General features: G+C 32.6%; 5 protein-coding genes across 6 annotated transcripts in view; all 5 read left to right on the top strand.

Annotated features, from left to right (window-relative positions):
* LOC145322700 (uncharacterized) overlaps positions 1–15,933 on the top strand; it is a 97,876-nt gene that overhangs the window by 6,592 nt on the left and 75,351 nt on the right. The window lies entirely within an intron of this gene.
* The window catches only part of LOC145322696 (cytosolic purine 5'-nucleotidase-like), an 83,530-nt gene that overhangs the window by 6,592 nt on the left and 61,005 nt on the right, over positions 1–15,933 (top strand). The window lies entirely within an intron of this gene.
* Pstk (Phosphoseryl tRNA kinase) overlaps positions 1–15,933 on the top strand; it is a 34,291-nt gene that overhangs the window by 6,593 nt on the left and 11,765 nt on the right. The window lies entirely within an intron of this gene.
* Positions 2,140–6,285, top strand: LOC145322701 (vacuolar protein sorting-associated protein 37C-like). The gene is made up of 7 exons (XM_080164917.1): positions 2,140–2,529; positions 2,769–2,812; positions 3,201–3,307; positions 3,942–4,060; positions 4,442–4,533; positions 5,275–5,370; positions 5,668–6,285. The coding sequence occupies exons 2-7, from the start codon at positions 2,796–2,798 to the stop codon at positions 5,744–5,746; spliced, it is 510 nt and encodes a 169-aa protein (XP_080021043.1). The 5' UTR covers positions 2,140–2,529; positions 2,769–2,795; the 3' UTR covers positions 5,747–6,285.
* Positions 10,189–15,931, top strand: Arp6 (Actin-related protein 6). Its single transcript, XM_080165498.1, has 8 exons — positions 10,189–10,291; positions 11,305–11,379; positions 12,882–12,977; positions 13,494–13,575; positions 14,199–14,336; positions 14,763–14,856; positions 15,442–15,514; positions 15,852–15,931. Exons 1-8 carry the CDS (start codon positions 10,189–10,191, stop codon positions 15,929–15,931), a joined length of 741 nt encoding a protein of 246 aa, XP_080021624.1.

Below are 15,933 nucleotides of genomic sequence, written 5' to 3'. Positions count from 1 at the left end.
AGTAAGGTTTCTAACTGAATCTGGGCTGAATTTAACCTTAGCTGTCCATCTTCCCGACAAATTTCCTAATATTAAAGTAAGTTTTCATTTAAACTTGTACTTATACTTATACTGTTTGATGCGCCCCCAGCATCTAGGAGCTCTGTATTCGACCAAAACTATCACATAACTTAAATCTGAAAACAAAATAGCCCAAAACCACTCTGGGACATGATATGTAAAGCTTACATATAACTGAGAACTTAATTAGTTTAGCAGTACGAAAAGAAAATATTACCCACTAATTTCAATTTTATGTGCGCTCTCTAAGGCATTCTAAGGGGAAGCATTAAACCAAATGATTAAAGCAACAAATATACACAATTTTATTTTTAAAGTTACGCAAAATTAAGATTTAATATGTAAGTTGACCTAATAAGTATATTATTTTGTTATCAGCCAGTGGTAGAGGTAAACCCTCCTGTTATCCACCCATGGGTTGACATACTTGGTACTGTTGATGCTCCGGGACTTAGGTAAGGTTTCTTATATTACTCCCCCTTTATAGTAATTTAATGTAAGTTTGTCTGTCAGCAATTCCTAGATTTATATATCTGCACAAATTCTTCTAGGTTAAGGTATATAATGTTATATAATGTTATATAATGGGATATTACAAACCTAAAACTTTTTCTCTCGAAAAAAAGATATTTTGTCTTAATCTAACTTCATATATTTGGGATACATTGTATTATTAAGAGCTTCATTTTATCCGCAATATTTTGTGCAAGCTTCCAGTCAAATGTGCTTATTAGGTCCATGAGTTTCGTCATAATTAGGTACAGCTTGACCTAATAGGCGCTTTTGACTGGAAAATTGTAACTATCTATAATACAAAGTAGCTTGATGTCTGTCCGTCTGTCTGTCCGTCTGTCCGTCTGTCCGTCTGAAGCTTAAGATCTCGGTAACCACTGAACCGAATGGATTCTACTCTTCAGGGTATATACCTATTGGTCCTGCGGTGGTTTTAAGCTATTTTCTTGGGGGGTGGGACACCCCCAACCCCCCCAAAAATGAAAATTTACCCCCCCCAAAAAAATACTCCTGGTGCTGCTGGTGCAGCTGGTGCTGCTGGTGCAGGTGGTGCAGCTGGTGCTGCTGGTGCTGCTGGTGCTGGTGCAGAAAATTATTTTTTTTCTTGGGGCAATGCCCCTAGAGGCTAGGGGCGAAGCCGCTAGTACAGAATATTGCGAATAAAATGACGTCCTTTATTTTCAAAATCATATTAATTATGAGCATATTACCTCATAAAAACAAATATAGAAATATATTTAAATACATTTATATTTATGGGGTTTAAGATAATAAAGAAAAACACAATTTGACAAAAATTGTTAAAAAGGCGATTTGCAGCAATTTTGCAAGTGTAAAATAGATAACCTTTTGTTTGTTTTCTATTTAGAAACTTTGCTGCGCATTCAGATCTTGGAATGGTTATTCAGGCCATTAGAAGAGAGTTTGATAAAACAGGTATTCATACAATACAACACAGCCACTGAGATATTCCAATTTATTTTTTATAAAAATTCAGGGATCTAAAGGGATAAGACAATGGTCAATAAATTGATTTACATCACCAATGATGATTACCCCTTCTGTAGAATAACAAGTGGTTGAATCGTTTGGAAACTCAACTCAATGAACCAACCAATCAAAATTCAATAAAAGTCCTTAAAATTGTTAAACCAACAAATAATAAAACGTTACAATATAAATTTGAGACTAATGTAATAAACAGCACAATGTCCCCTCTCTTCTTGAAAATTTCTCAAAATTATGTCCAAAATAATTTATCTAAGGGGTATAGAAGAATGAAGATTTTAATAACATTTAAATGTATAAAGTTTAATATAATATCCATATATCCTACTTTACCTAACAATTCATGTAGAAAAGGCCTAGGTATGTGTTTTTTTCAATCATAGTAAATTCATAAAACATACATAATACTACAAGGTATTCTTTTACAGAAAGGGTATGTATCATATGAAGAAAATTGCGCATATGACACGTCAAAATGAGTTGTAGGGAAAATATTTAAATTTTAGTACATCTTAAAACAATTGCTGTATTGTATGAAACACGCGACTTTAGCTCTCTGGTAACGCAACCCGCTAGTTGTCAGGAGGGTTTCAGGTTCGAATCTTGGCCTTAGCTGCGTCATACTATGAAGACAAAAATTATTCAAAAGCAAATTAACTATTTTTCAGAATTTGTAAATATAATAGTAAAAATGGTGTTTGGTAGATAATTTTAGATAAATTTTCGCGGGGTGCGCAAATGCTGCGTTGCGTTTTTATTTTTGAATATAATTGTCGTCTTTGTCAATTGAGGCAAGTCAGATAAAATTGAGAGAGAAAAGTATTGTATGAAAAATACCAACTAGGCGTACAGGTGGCTCCTAGGGCAGCTAGTGGGGCTGGCGGTCAGACGGTTGTACCTGGATCTGTCCAGCAGCCACAGGATGCAGCTGTTAAATCATCACAACAGGTTATATAACTTTATTTTAGAAAAACATTAGATTTTATTTAACACTAATAAAGCTTTGGTAAAAGTTAGATATTATCATATTACATTGGTTTCCATTAATGTTGATTTTTTTTTAAAAATCTGTCATAAAAGTTACTTGCATATTACTTTTAAAAAAAGTAAAATACTTTTTTCTGAATCTCCCCTAGAACTTTGCAATAAAATGTTATTTCTTTATTTAATTTTTATGATTTTATTAGGATGAAAAATCTGGAGTAACAGATCCAATGATGGATTATATTAGGTAATACATTTTAAACATTTTCTAAATATACCATCTGTTTTTACCGCGTTTATTATACTTTTATAACTTAGATTGTAATTTTTCTACACTTAGGGTCAGTTGTTCAAGGATAGCTCGTATATTTAGTTAAGTATGTAAGAATTGCCCTTTAGAATTCTTTAATCAACTCCTAAATTTAAGAATATCAATTTTGAATAATTTTAGGATAGATTTACACGGAATTTTGATAGGTAGACGTTCTAATAATGTTGAATATTAATTGCGTTAATCATGTTAGTTTATAACTTACGTTTGTTTGTCTCACTTTCTGATTTATGGATGTTGTCATCCTTGTTTTTACCAAAATTTTAATATAATTCTTTTATCTGAAATACCCTTATTTATTTAGGAGTAAATTATCAGAACTATCAGTAGAAGAACTAAAAAGTATTTTAAACGATGAAGATCATTTTGAGAAAATTATGTGGGACTTGGAATCTGAGGATAAAACATTAGGTAAAATATGAAACTACTCGTTTTATAGTCGTTTGGCTGCAGACGACTTTCCTTAAAAGATTATGTTGTTGTCATTCTACTATAACCCCCAAAAATGTTTTTAATTTCTAAACTAACAATTAATTGTGTATATTTTGAAAATAAATGATGATATCATGTAACATTCCTCTTTAAATAGACTGAAACCTGTCCCAAATCCTAAGCTTTCCTGCAAACCGTTGACTTCTCACTCGAGCGGTTTTCAAGATCCTAAGTAAAATATACTTGCTACCTGTCATTTGCAGTTAAATTAAATCGAGTTGTGAATAATTTAGACCTAAGTATTACCTTTAAGAAGCGAATCTACTCTTATTCCAAAGGAACAGAGGACATGTGATATTCTCGGCTCTATCAAGATAGAAGACGGCTGAAATTTTTGTGAATATTCTCTAAAACAATGAACATCCAGTACCTATATGTTTTACTTGGACCAGTATTGCTCTTACGGGTATTATAATATCTAAAAAAAAATGTAAGATTTACTTCTCTGCTATCTTAGATAGAGTGCTGAATTCTATGTGATCATGTTGCTAACTAATGAGCTTCGCTACTTATTTATGTTGTCCTCCTTATTTACTCATAAAATTTATTTTAGTGAGTTTAAATGAAAGTAATGACAAACTACGAGATGAATTAAAAGCCAAAGCTTTAGAAAATCAGGAATTACAACATCAAATTGAAACTTCAAGAAACCAAATCATTTGTAACTACGAGGTAAGATTGTGAAACCAACAGATTCACCTATTGTAACTTTCCTAAGAATGGACGATAAATATTGAGTTAAAACCTCAATTAAATAAACAAATTAATCTCTTGTGTAAATTAAATTGGGACTGTGTTGTACACTTTGGACACTTCTAGTTTTAAAAATTCCTTTTCCAGTATGGCTTCGAAACCGACTAAAATCCGATGGATTAGAACCGGTTCTCAGCCACACTGAAAAATTATTTATAGCAACCTATATATCAAGTTTTCCACAAATATAAAAATGTATAATTATAAGATTAAAACCAGTTTTTATATCCGCGGAAAGCTGTTTATAATAGATGCGATAAATAACTATTACACTTTCAATTATTTATTTTCTTTTCTAAGAATTTTCATCATAAAAAGTCGGAGTTGCAAGAAACTTTGGATAAATTGAAGGAAATGAACTCGAGAATTCAACCTCCCATACTATCTGAAAAGTAAGAGTTATTTTATTTTTTTTAGGGAAACTACTCTATAATTAACTTTGTCTGTCTATACGTTAGAAATGCTATTTATGAAATCAACTAGAGAATTGAACATCCAATTCTATCTGAGACTTTAGAGTTAACATATTTAAAGTAGCGATTCTTCTGAATTAATAACTTTGTTTTTCTGTCTGTCCGAAATGCTAGTAACTCGAAAATCCAACATCCTTTCTTAATGACTACTTTGTCCGTTTTTTTGTGCTTCGCTACTCGTAGATGTTGTCAATGGTTATACTTGCCTATGTTTTATATTTCAATAATATACGTGTTCAACATATACCTATTGGTATGGACATGAATAAAATCAACTTAGATATGTCATTGATGTCTTCTTGACTTTTCAAGTGCATTTGACAGCTACGAAATTAGTAACAAAAATTCTCCTGTCACAAAATCCTCGTATTTTATAACTTTCCATTCCTTAGATTGCCCGATATCAAACAAGAAACCTTCGCCCAAAACCCATCTATCAATTTAGACTTGTTTATTGAGGAGCTTTGGTCGCTTATAAATTCAATTTTGCTGAATCGTCTTAGAAATCATTATTCTAAAAATCAAGAAATCACCATGTTATTAATAGACAAGTAGACTATCCGATAATGATTATAGAGCCTTGTACCTTGCTGTCACAGGAATCATCAAAAAAAAGTTTTCAATCTTAAGGACAATTTTAACATTTTTTTCTTTTTCCAGATTATTGTCATTGTCAACTGATTGTGACGAGGAGAGTGAACAAATAGCTGAGAATTTCCTTCATAAGAATATTTCTATCGATACCTTTATTAGCAGGTAAAGCTTTTATAGTTCATTGAAAGAGAATCATGCTTGATTTTATCTTTAAGTAAAGGTTTTTTGTCTGAAGAGCGTCTAGATGCTAAGGGCGCAGCCGATAGTCTATAATATAAAGAAGTAAAGTTGTCTTGTTTGAAGCAATGGTCCTTAGAGCCTATGGTTGAAGCCACTAGTGTTAAATAAAGGAAGATTTGTAAAAGGACTTGCAGTTAGTAACATACCCATATAAAAATCTAGTTTTATGTTTTATGTAATTTTGTATCATTGAATACAATTCTTCTTATTTTCTTTCAGATATATAAATAGTCGTGGTGCAGGTTACCTCAAGAAAATAAAAGCTGATAAAATCAAGAAAACTAAGCCTGATCAGTAACACGGAAAAAATAATACAAGAGTGGTACCTAGGCTATTATTTTAAAGGGTGTGCTAAAAATGCATTCTTTATCATAATTAAAATTGCGTTGCTTGTGTAAACAGTAGAAAAATGCTACTTATTTCGTTAGAAAACCATCCTTGTGCTGTTTGTTGCATTTTCCAACCTTCCCCATACTTAAATGTACCTGTTTATACAAGCCGCCACATTTTAATTTTAAAAAGGGTTAATTTTTGCACACCCTTAAATATTATATTTACTTTATGTTTAACCTGAAAACTTACAAAAGAATATTTTATATGAAGAAACACTAGATATTTGTCTTCACTTTTCCAAATAACATTTACCTACCCAAATATCTTATTTTTCATTTTTGACAATAGCATTTAAAATTTTATACTAACTCTTACTTTTTCAATTACATACCTATTCAAAGTACAAATAAAGTTTTTTGGGAATTTTTTTATTGAGAAACCTTTATCTTATTTTGTAAATTTGCATTTGATTTAGATTATTATTATTATGATTCGTTGTATACTGTATAGTGTATACCTAATAAAAGTTATGATTTTTTCTATTTTCTATGTTATATTTTTTATTAAATAATTCAAATATTCACATGTAAAGTAGTGTACTATACACTATACAGGGATCTAAAGGGATAAAACTATGGCCGACAAATTTATGTACATTCCCAATGATGATAAACAAACTTCTGTTGATTACAATTTCTGGTTGAAACGTTTGGAGACCCAACTTAATGAACCAACGAATGAAAATTCAATAAAAGTTCCCAAGATTGTTCTGTCAATAAATAAGAGAACGGTATAATAAAAATAAAGATCCCCTTTCTCCCTGGTATTATATAAGATCACTTAATATTAGTTAGGGAGGGGATATTGCACTGCAAATTACACAGGTACCCTAAGTTTTATATAAAGGTGTATATTCTGCACAAGATTTATTTTTTTCCCCCGGCTACAAAATTTTTTTTTTCTCCCTACTTTTTTCTCACCAAGTAGGGGGGAAAATGGAAAAATATTTAAAGAACTCTATATTTTATTTATTTTATCCCTCCTACCACACATTTTTTAGTTTTTTTTCACCAAGGCTGGGGGGGGGGGGAGGAGAAATGGGGAAATGGAAAAAATGTTTCAGTTTTCTTAATTTGACATTTTTTTCCCTCCAACCACTTATTTTTATTCCACCCCCCCCCCCCCCCCCCCCTGAGCCGGGGATCCCATGTAGAATATACACCCCTGGTTTTATAACCCCATTATTTTAGTCTTTGGGTAATTTTATTGAATTTTAATTGGTTGAAGTGTCCATACTTTTAAACCAATAGGTAATTATTCGGGATAATTTTGTTTATTAATATTTAAGATGTGTATTTAATTAACGTCCAATGTCTTATCCCTTAAGATCCTTGCTTTGAATAAAGACTAATATAAAGCTCTCAACTTTCAGATATCAAGGTAAATGTAAAAAATGCCAGTGGCGGAGAAAAGCGGAACTTTTATTCTTGACAATGGCGGATATTGTATCAAGGCGGGATACGCCTCTCAATCATCGCCCAGGAATATTGCTAGATTCAATTAATATCAGAGAGAGGGGACAATGGGCTGTTTATTACTCAAGTCCCCAAAGTATTAAAATAACGTTTTCTTGTTTTTCATCTTAACAATTTTGGGGACTTTCAATTAAAATTTATTGGTTGGTTTATTATGTTGAACTAATTTTAAATTACATAAGGGGTAATTTTGTGTGTCATCATTGGGGATGTACATCAATTTATCGGCCCTTGTCTTATCTTATTGAAAATTACCTTACCAAAGTGTATGATGAAACATACAATTTATTAGGTCTGTCTGTCAGGGAGGGATGTTACAATGGATTGCAAAGTATAAGGGTTCCCAAAGTTTTATAAACACATTCCCTCATTCATTGACATTTTAAACCTCGAGAGTTTTTTTAGATCTTGATTGGTGGGTCTTGATCTAAATTAGGGTTTGGCCGGATATCCGGTCTGGCCGGATATCCGGTCATTTTCAATATCCGGCCGGATATCGGATATTAAAACTATCCGGTTACATGATATCCGGCTGATTTTTGACGCCGGATATCCGGTAAATTGCCGGATATCGAACGTTGGCCAGATATCCGGCCCAACCCTAATCTAAATATACAGAAAGGGTAATTTTGTTTTACATTCGGGATCGGGATGAATCCTTTGAAAATGAAATATGTGAAAAATATATAACCAACCAAATACCTACCTAATCTAGCAATAATGTTCAGAATTATTCCAAATTGTATAGTCAAAGCAAAGGCTGAGAAAAGAAGAGCATTTATAGGAAAATTGTTTAATTTATTTATAACAGAAAAAAACTGTAAATGTGAAATGAAAATATGTTTGATATATTATTATTCTACTAGCTGCTGCGCCCCTAAAGGCGTCTAAGCGCACTTAAATGAAGGTGAGGGTAGCTGACCTTTGACCTTCACTTATAATTTTTGTCTTAAAAATAAAAATAGATTTTTGGGGTGATGTTTTAGTAGGGTGGTGGTACTTTACTTTAAATTAGCCTTTATATGATAAACCTTCCCTGGACCAATCAGAAGTTCACTGTACCGGAGAACCATATCGGTTAGCGAGATCCTTTGCTACAAACATACACTCATAGAGTCATCCTGTTACTTTAGATATAACATGACATCTCTATGAAAGTTATAAGTTGTTTTAAACTAGGTATTCGCTATTTGTGTTAATAAATGAATGAATAACTATTAGGAGACCAGATTCAAGATTGCAGAGAGCTTTCAGCCTTGTTTTATATGCTGCCTTTTCAGGTACATGGAGCACTTTTTCTGTGAGGTTATTAACGTTTAGCTATTGTGGCATTTTCCGCTCTTATACATATCATATTTCACACACAACCGAAATGCAGCTATTGTACCTCATTGTCTTTTTTTGAACTTTGCTTTTTGTGTTGCCTTCTTTTTACAATACGTGTAGGTATAGTTACTGGTTGCTAGGGGCCTCTATGGGAACTTGAAGGAAGGAGGGGCGGTATATGTGGACCCTCAACTTTAAATTTTAAAGTTAAAGATTAAAAGTAAAAAAGTTTTGTGATGTGATATTTTTACCAGGGGTGATTTCTCTTTGGTGGGTGAATTGTAGTCTAAAGAGGGGTAATTTTGTGTATTGCCATTGGGAATGTACATAAATTTATCTATCCCTTTAGTTACTTGCTGTAGACATCCATGTTTATATTTAGAAAGGTTATCTGGTGAACTGGGACCATCAGAAAACTATTTGGGATTATATTTTTGGTAAACAGGCTTTTCATCTGAAAGCGGACGAGTTGAACCTTATTTTTACAGAACCATACTTCAATTTTTCATCTATTCAGGCAAATTATGTTCACATATTTATTGAACTAAGGAATTTCTAGTAGTGAAGCTACTCTATAATTCACTTTGTCCGTCAGTCAGTCCGTAACGCTATGGGGGAAATGTGATTTTCTCGGCTGTTATTGAAGATAGCCAGCTGAAATTTTTAGTGAAGATTCCCGATACATACTCATCTAGTTTATACAGATTTTTGTCCGTCTATCTGTCGTTCATTCTTCGAAAGACATAAAACTTAACTTTTAAAGGTTTTTTGATATTACTTAAAATTCTCTTTCATTTGGATAATTAAATAAACTACCTACCTAACATGTTTTTAAAACTGTGTTGATCACTCTATGTAAATACAATTTCTGTAAGAAAAGTCATGTATGTCGCTATGCAAAATTAGATAATTGTTTATATTACCTATATAGTTTTATCAAGTTCAGTAAGAGTTGGGATACTAAATATAAAAAAGAAACTGCCTAAAATATATAGTCGTTATAAATGATAGAAATTCACTAAGAATTTGCATTTATCTATTTATTTTGAAGATTAGAACCTAAAAAGTTAAGGGATTCTTTTTATTCAATTTTATTCCCAATCTTCAATCAAGGAAGTGTTAGTAATATTACCTCATTTTTGATTAGTTTATTATCAAATCTTTAGCCTGATTAAACATGATCGAATAAGGTCATTTATAATTTTTGTTTCTCTTAGTATCGTAGTAACTTTGCTACTGATTTTGTCTGTCAATCTGCGCTTAACTCTGTGAGGAACGTTTATTTTACCACTCGGCTGTTTTTTTATGAAAAAAAAATAAAATCTCTTGGGAAGATTGCCCTGACAACAATAATCATTTTGTCTAGTAAGTTATGTCAATGTCTTTTATAATCATGCAATATGATCCAGACTTGATAGACAACCACACAGACGTCCAATGGGGAGGGATAAAGGGATATTTACCCCCCTCCCACCCCCCTAAAAAACAATAGACACTATATGCTTGAATGTAGAAATGCGATGCTTGTAAACAAGTGTGAACATAAATGATACAGGAGGGTTTGAGTGAGATTTTCTTTGAAGAATATGGATTTAAAAGTTTATTAAGAACACATCCTGGAGACCTCACATGCTATCAAAATAAACTAGGTAACTTTTTATCAATGTATCTGGCCGTTTTGTGTATCTTAATAGAAAAAAAGTTAGGAATGCTTAATATTACAATTTTTTCTCTAAAATTTCAGTACTTACAAAAACACACTAGGTAGTATACACAAAAGGAAATAATTTTCTCGTTTTTTTAGCATATTAGAAGAAATACTAAGTATTTAACATAAAGTTAAATCAACCAAAGGATTATATTTGTACTCTATAAAATACAAGAAATTACTTATTATATCCATGTACTCTATGGGCTGTACAAACTATACATATGCTAATTACTAGTTAACTCAGGGAGGAAGGATATTAGACCTTAAATTATACTGGTACCACAAGTTTTAAAGACTTGACATGCTCTTTCATTCCTTAGCTTTAAAACTTTGGGTGCTTTTATTAAATCTTGTTTGGTTGGTTCAAATTAGTGTTGTCCAATAATTTTAGTATACCAAAGGGTAATTTTGTTACCATTTTGAATATTCGCCTATTTATCGTCCTTTGTCTTATCCCTTAAAACCCCTGGGTTTAGACCTGATCATACTAGCTTTCGAAGTAGATCAATCCTACTTTGGATTATAAAATAACAGCCTGAATTCGTCGCTTGTGTAGTGAGTTAAAAGAATTAGAAAATTTAGAAGTGAAGCTTCTCTTAATTCACTTTGCTTGTTCATCCGCCAGTCCGTCCGTAACACCGTGATTTAGCTCAGCTCCTATTTAGGTTAAATGGCTGTTTTTAGTGAAGATTCCCCGTACCAATATACATTTAGCATTTAACTTACTTGGTCCGTTTACGTATACAATGAAAAGGTTTCATGATTTTCATTTATTTATCAACTCGTTCTCTTCCTTTTTCTTCCCTTATTTTATGACCCCTGAACAATTGCACAGTGAATCAACTTATCTGATCATTAATGTTCAACCATGACATTTTATTAGTTATTGATGTGGTATTTTTTTTTAAAAATTTGAATAAATGATATAATAAATTTTAACTTTTTGTTAAGAAAACCCTGAGGAGAAATGTTGTCTAGTGATAGACTCTGGCTACAGCTTTACTCACATAGTTCCATACGTACTAGGTAAGTTTGTTAGCAGCGTCGCTACTATTACATTTTTTACTTTGTTTGGGCGGGTTTCAAGACATTATGTACAGAACCCAAGGGCATCATACGCTTGTAAAGGGATGCAATACTTTTAACGTCGACACAAGAATATTTTATATTCAGGAGACAACCAACCCTTTCATTGCATGGCCTTTGTCTAGAAGTCCTAACTGTGCTTTAATCAGTTGCACTATTAGATAAATTACCTATAAATTTTTTTGTTGGAATGGTTTAGATTTTTTCTGACCCCTAATATATACTTACATACATTCGAAGACAAAGCCCTTAGATGTAAGGTAATGGACGCAGCCGATATCATTTATATATTTTATTATATTATTGTTTAAGGGAAAAGAGTAAGAAATGCAGTAAAGCGAATCGATGTTGGGGGAAAATTGTTGACAAATCATTTGAAGGTGAATTTATCTTTTAGTAGTTTCTATTGTTGTTGTTGTGTTTATGGATTGTATACTATGTATAGGAATTTAGAGGTTTAGGTTTTTTTGTTGAAGCGCTATGTCTTAACATATGACATTTTATAAAAAAAAAACAATACCTAATTTAGCTTTACGTCTTACGTGTAATTTTCATTGTATTATAATGACGGCTGCCTTCTTCGGTCTACCAATTAAACTGTAAGGCTTAATGAGTATCAAAATCATTACAGTTTATGAAAAGTTGCCACTTATACAATTATTCGAAATACATCAGAAGGTTTATTTTTGTCAAAATGTACAAACCTAACCCTGAACCAAATATGGCAAAACCCTTTTTTTTAAATGCAAAACATCCAAACGGGTTTTAAATTAAGGCTTAGTCGCGTCTGACTCGCGGCTGCCGAGCCTTTGAATATTTATTGTCGCCATTTACAATTTGTTTATCAAAAATTGTTCTATGTTTTAGGAGATAATTTCCTACAGACAACTCCACGTTTTAGAAGAAACTTATGTAATGAACGACTGTAAAGGTGAGAAATATTTTTAATACACAAAGCCTGTTCGGTGTTCAAGCCAGTATCAGCGTATAACACTTTAAGCTTTTCATGATAGTTCTGGTTACAGTAAGGCGTAAGTTAAGCAACTCTATAATCATTTTACCAGAAAGTTCCTTTTAATCTAACTAACCGTTTATATTGTATCTATTCTATAGATCATTTAAATTGAAGCAGTAAATTTTCTTTGTGTAAATAAAGTTTGGCTGATATTTATTGTTATTATATTTGGAGAGGGGGGGGGGGGGGTGAGTTGGTGGTAAAACATGAACTTTCACTTAGAAGTACAGGCAACTTCTAAAGAGGTTTTTAATAATAACTGATAAATTCCAAAAGTTTCTATTCAATGTTCTATAAAACTATGGTAGAACCACACAAGATAAAATTACTGATACTTCATGCTGCGAGCTGATGCATTCTACCCCCCCTCCCCCCTCCATCTCCTTAAAATCTCACAATTAACCTTTCCAATCTGTTTACTTTCTAGAGGATTGTTGCTATGTAACCACAGACTGGAATGCTGACATGAAAAGTTGCCAATCCCGTACTGCCAATACTGTTGCCAGGGACTATGTACTGCCAGGTATGTCCCAGCTAGTTGCATGTCTCCCTGGGAAGAAGGAGGGGACATTGGACTGTAAATAACACTGGTACTCAGTTTTATAACCACGTTATCTTATTCGTGGGCACATAAACTTTTGGGTGTTTTTATTGAATTTTGGTACCAATCTTTTTCAAAATTAATTTTTAACTCTAGAAGATGATATTTTTAACAACATTATGATAAATGTCTTATCCCTCAAGATCCCTGCTGTTTCCAGTTGAACCAAGCTGCGTCATACTAAAGATGTAAAACTCAGAATTATTTTTATATTGTCAGAGGTTACTTGGATCTTACACCAGATTATCATGTAATCTAATAAAGTGAAACTTAGAGCGGGCTAAAATAACGATTACCACCTTTCCACCCATTTTACCCAATCCTCTCTCCACGTTCTGGATGAACGAACTGACTAATAAAGGGCATCAAGTGTAAAAGTATGGATATATCTTTGCTCACAAATAGGAGCATCCCATGACACAATTCCCGTTTGTTTAGATTTTACATCAATTCGGCGAGGCTACATGAAGTCTGCAGAGGAATCCAGTGGCAAACCCGCGGATGGAGAACAAATAATTAGGTAGTCCTTATAGAGAGGGAGGGGACGTTGGGCTGATTATTATACAAGTCCTCAAAGTTTTAATATTGCGTTTTCTTATTCGTTGGCTTAACAACTCTGGAACTGTTGGGTGTCCAAACGTTTGAACCACTAATTGTAATTTACATAAGGGGTAATTTGTTGTTTAATCATTAGCGATGTACATCAATTTATCGGTCATTGTCTTATCAAAATATTTCCACTTTAGAGTGGAAAACAAGGATGACAACATCTATAATTAACATCACACAAAAAGTTAAGAATAGACAAACTGATAAAGTGAGTTAAAGAGCATGTGTTAGGTAGATAATCACAAAACATTTATTTATAAATATATATCTCTTGTATAGACCGACGTACCAATGAAATCATGTACTACAATTTGTAATTTGTATAGAAAATATTCACAAAAATTTCAGCCGTCTATCTTACAAAGAAGACTAGAAAATCACCTAGTTTTCCTCAAAATGTTTTAGACTGATATACAGACGGCCATTTCAAAAGTAGTTAGTTTAAATATAATAGTTTTTAAAGTTATATTTAGTAGCTTTAAACGTTCAAGTACCATGAATGTGTTTAATCCCCTGAAAATTTAATATATTTAGGATGAATAATGAGAGGTTTATGGTTCCTGAGATCTTATTCAACCCATCAGATATTGGTATCCAACAGATGGGTATACCTGAGGCTGTCCAGCTGGCTGTGCATACCTGTGATGAGATGGCTCAACCTTGGCTCTACAGGTAAAATTTGACTAATGCTTAACTAGACTTTTGATCAATGTGCAAAACCGCAAAATCTGTAAAGCTTTTTATATGAAGTATTAATGTTTTGTTGTGTGACTTTTAAGATTCTGTTTTTCCTATCACTGAACCAACAGAGTTTTCTATTTTAAGGGAGCTTTATATAGGTCATAGGATGGGTTTAGGCTGATTTGCTTTAGATTTTTGTACTGAATTAGTTTAAGCGTTCTTTCAGCACCCTCCCACGCCCTTTTGGTATAGTGCCTCTAAGATGCTAGTGGCGCAGCTGCTAATTTACCATAAAAAAAAAACAACATGTACCTAACCTACAAAGATACAAGCTAAAGAATTTTCCCAATCTTCATTAATTCCCTTTTAATCAAAAAAATAGGTATTTCTTTAATGTAATTAAAAAAAATATTTTAGGAATATTGTTTTAACTGGAGGCAATGTAAAGTTTCCAGGATTTAAGGAAAGGTTGGAACAGGAAATCAGAGCCTTGGCACCTGATAATATGGAGGTAACACTGGATGTAGAATATACATGGATATTATTATTGACTGGAGAAATTTGTCGTAAATTTTGGTTGTTATCATTGACCTCATTTGATGGCTAAATCGTTCATTCAGTAGGAAAGAAAGGGGTGGATGGGGAGGGGGGGGGGTAACGTTATTTTAGCCAGCTGCGAGTATCTCTTTATTTGAGTATATGAAAATCTGTTGCAACATCCAAGTAATGTATATCGATTGAGTTAACAAATAGATAGATCAATAAAAAAAAATCACGCATTTAAAAAACAAAATTTGGAACCTTTTTGCATAGCATATATCGCATTTGAAGCTTCTCTTTTGTAGAATCTTAAGGTTTATTTTGTTACCTATGTATTTTTTCTTTTGTTGCTTCTAATAAATATAGAAAGGCAAATAAAAAAAATACACAAATTTGCAAAGAGGAATTGGGCATCGGACTGTAAATTACGCCGGTACCTAAAGTTTTCAACTATAATTGCCTTATTCGTTGGCTCCATGTCTTTGGGTACTTGAAATATTGATTAGTTGGTCTAAAACTATCAGTGTCCAAACTCATGGTTCAATAATTATTTCAGGTGAACATCCGAATCTCGGAAGACCCCATGTTATATCCATGGAAAGGAGGAGCTAGTCTAGCTAAAGACGCAGGCAAACTATTTTCCTCAATACTTTTAAAGCAAAAATTTTTGCGCAAACGCACGCCGAAAGCACCCTCTTGTACACTAATAAACCTTACTTTATTTAAATAAATTTAAAATGAGTGAAGGGTATTTTTTTCCGTTAGGTTGGTTAGGTTAGGTTATATTGGGTGCTGGGAAATTCCCGCAGGGGATAGGCCTAGAAAAAAAAAAAACATTTTCAATTTAAAAGAAAGATAGAGGAGGGGAAGGGGGGGAGGAGCTTTAATCGATATGCATTAATACTTATATTTGATGTTATTGGAACACTTCAAATAGCTAGATTGAAAAATATTTTATGTTAACAGATTTTTCTAAGCTGTGTGTTACAAAAGAAGAATACAATGAGAGAGGATATGCTGCTTGTGCCAACAAATATTATTTGTAATC

This window comes from Acartia tonsa, chromosome 6 (genome assembly GCF_053477335.1).
Source record: "Acartia tonsa isolate MP-2025a chromosome 6, ASM5347733v1, whole genome shotgun sequence".
Taxonomy (NCBI): domain Eukaryota; kingdom Metazoa; phylum Arthropoda; class Copepoda; order Calanoida; family Acartiidae; genus Acartia; species Acartia tonsa.
This window is presented reverse-complemented; position numbering and strand designations above follow the sequence as displayed.

Coding starts and splice junctions, on each gene's coding strand:
- LOC145322701 (XM_080164917.1), top strand. Junction 4,534..5,274: donor CCTCCCATACTATCTGAAAA/GTAAGAGTTATT, acceptor TTCTTTTTCCAG/ATTATTGTCATTGTCAACTG. Junction 5,371..5,667: donor ATCGATACCTTTATTAGCAG/GTAAAGCTTTTA, acceptor ATTTTCTTTCAG/ATATATAAATAGTCGTGGTG.
- Arp6 (XM_080165498.1), top strand. CDS start 10,189: ATGATACAGGAGGGTTTGAGTGAGATTTTCTTTGAAGAATATGGATTT. Junction 10,292..11,304: donor ATGCTATCAAAATAAACTAG/GTAACTTTTTAT, acceptor CTTTTTGTTAAG/AAAACCCTGAGGAGAAATGT. Junction 11,380..12,881: donor CATAGTTCCATACGTACTAG/GTAAGTTTGTTA, acceptor TTTACTTTCTAG/AGGATTGTTGCTATGTAACC.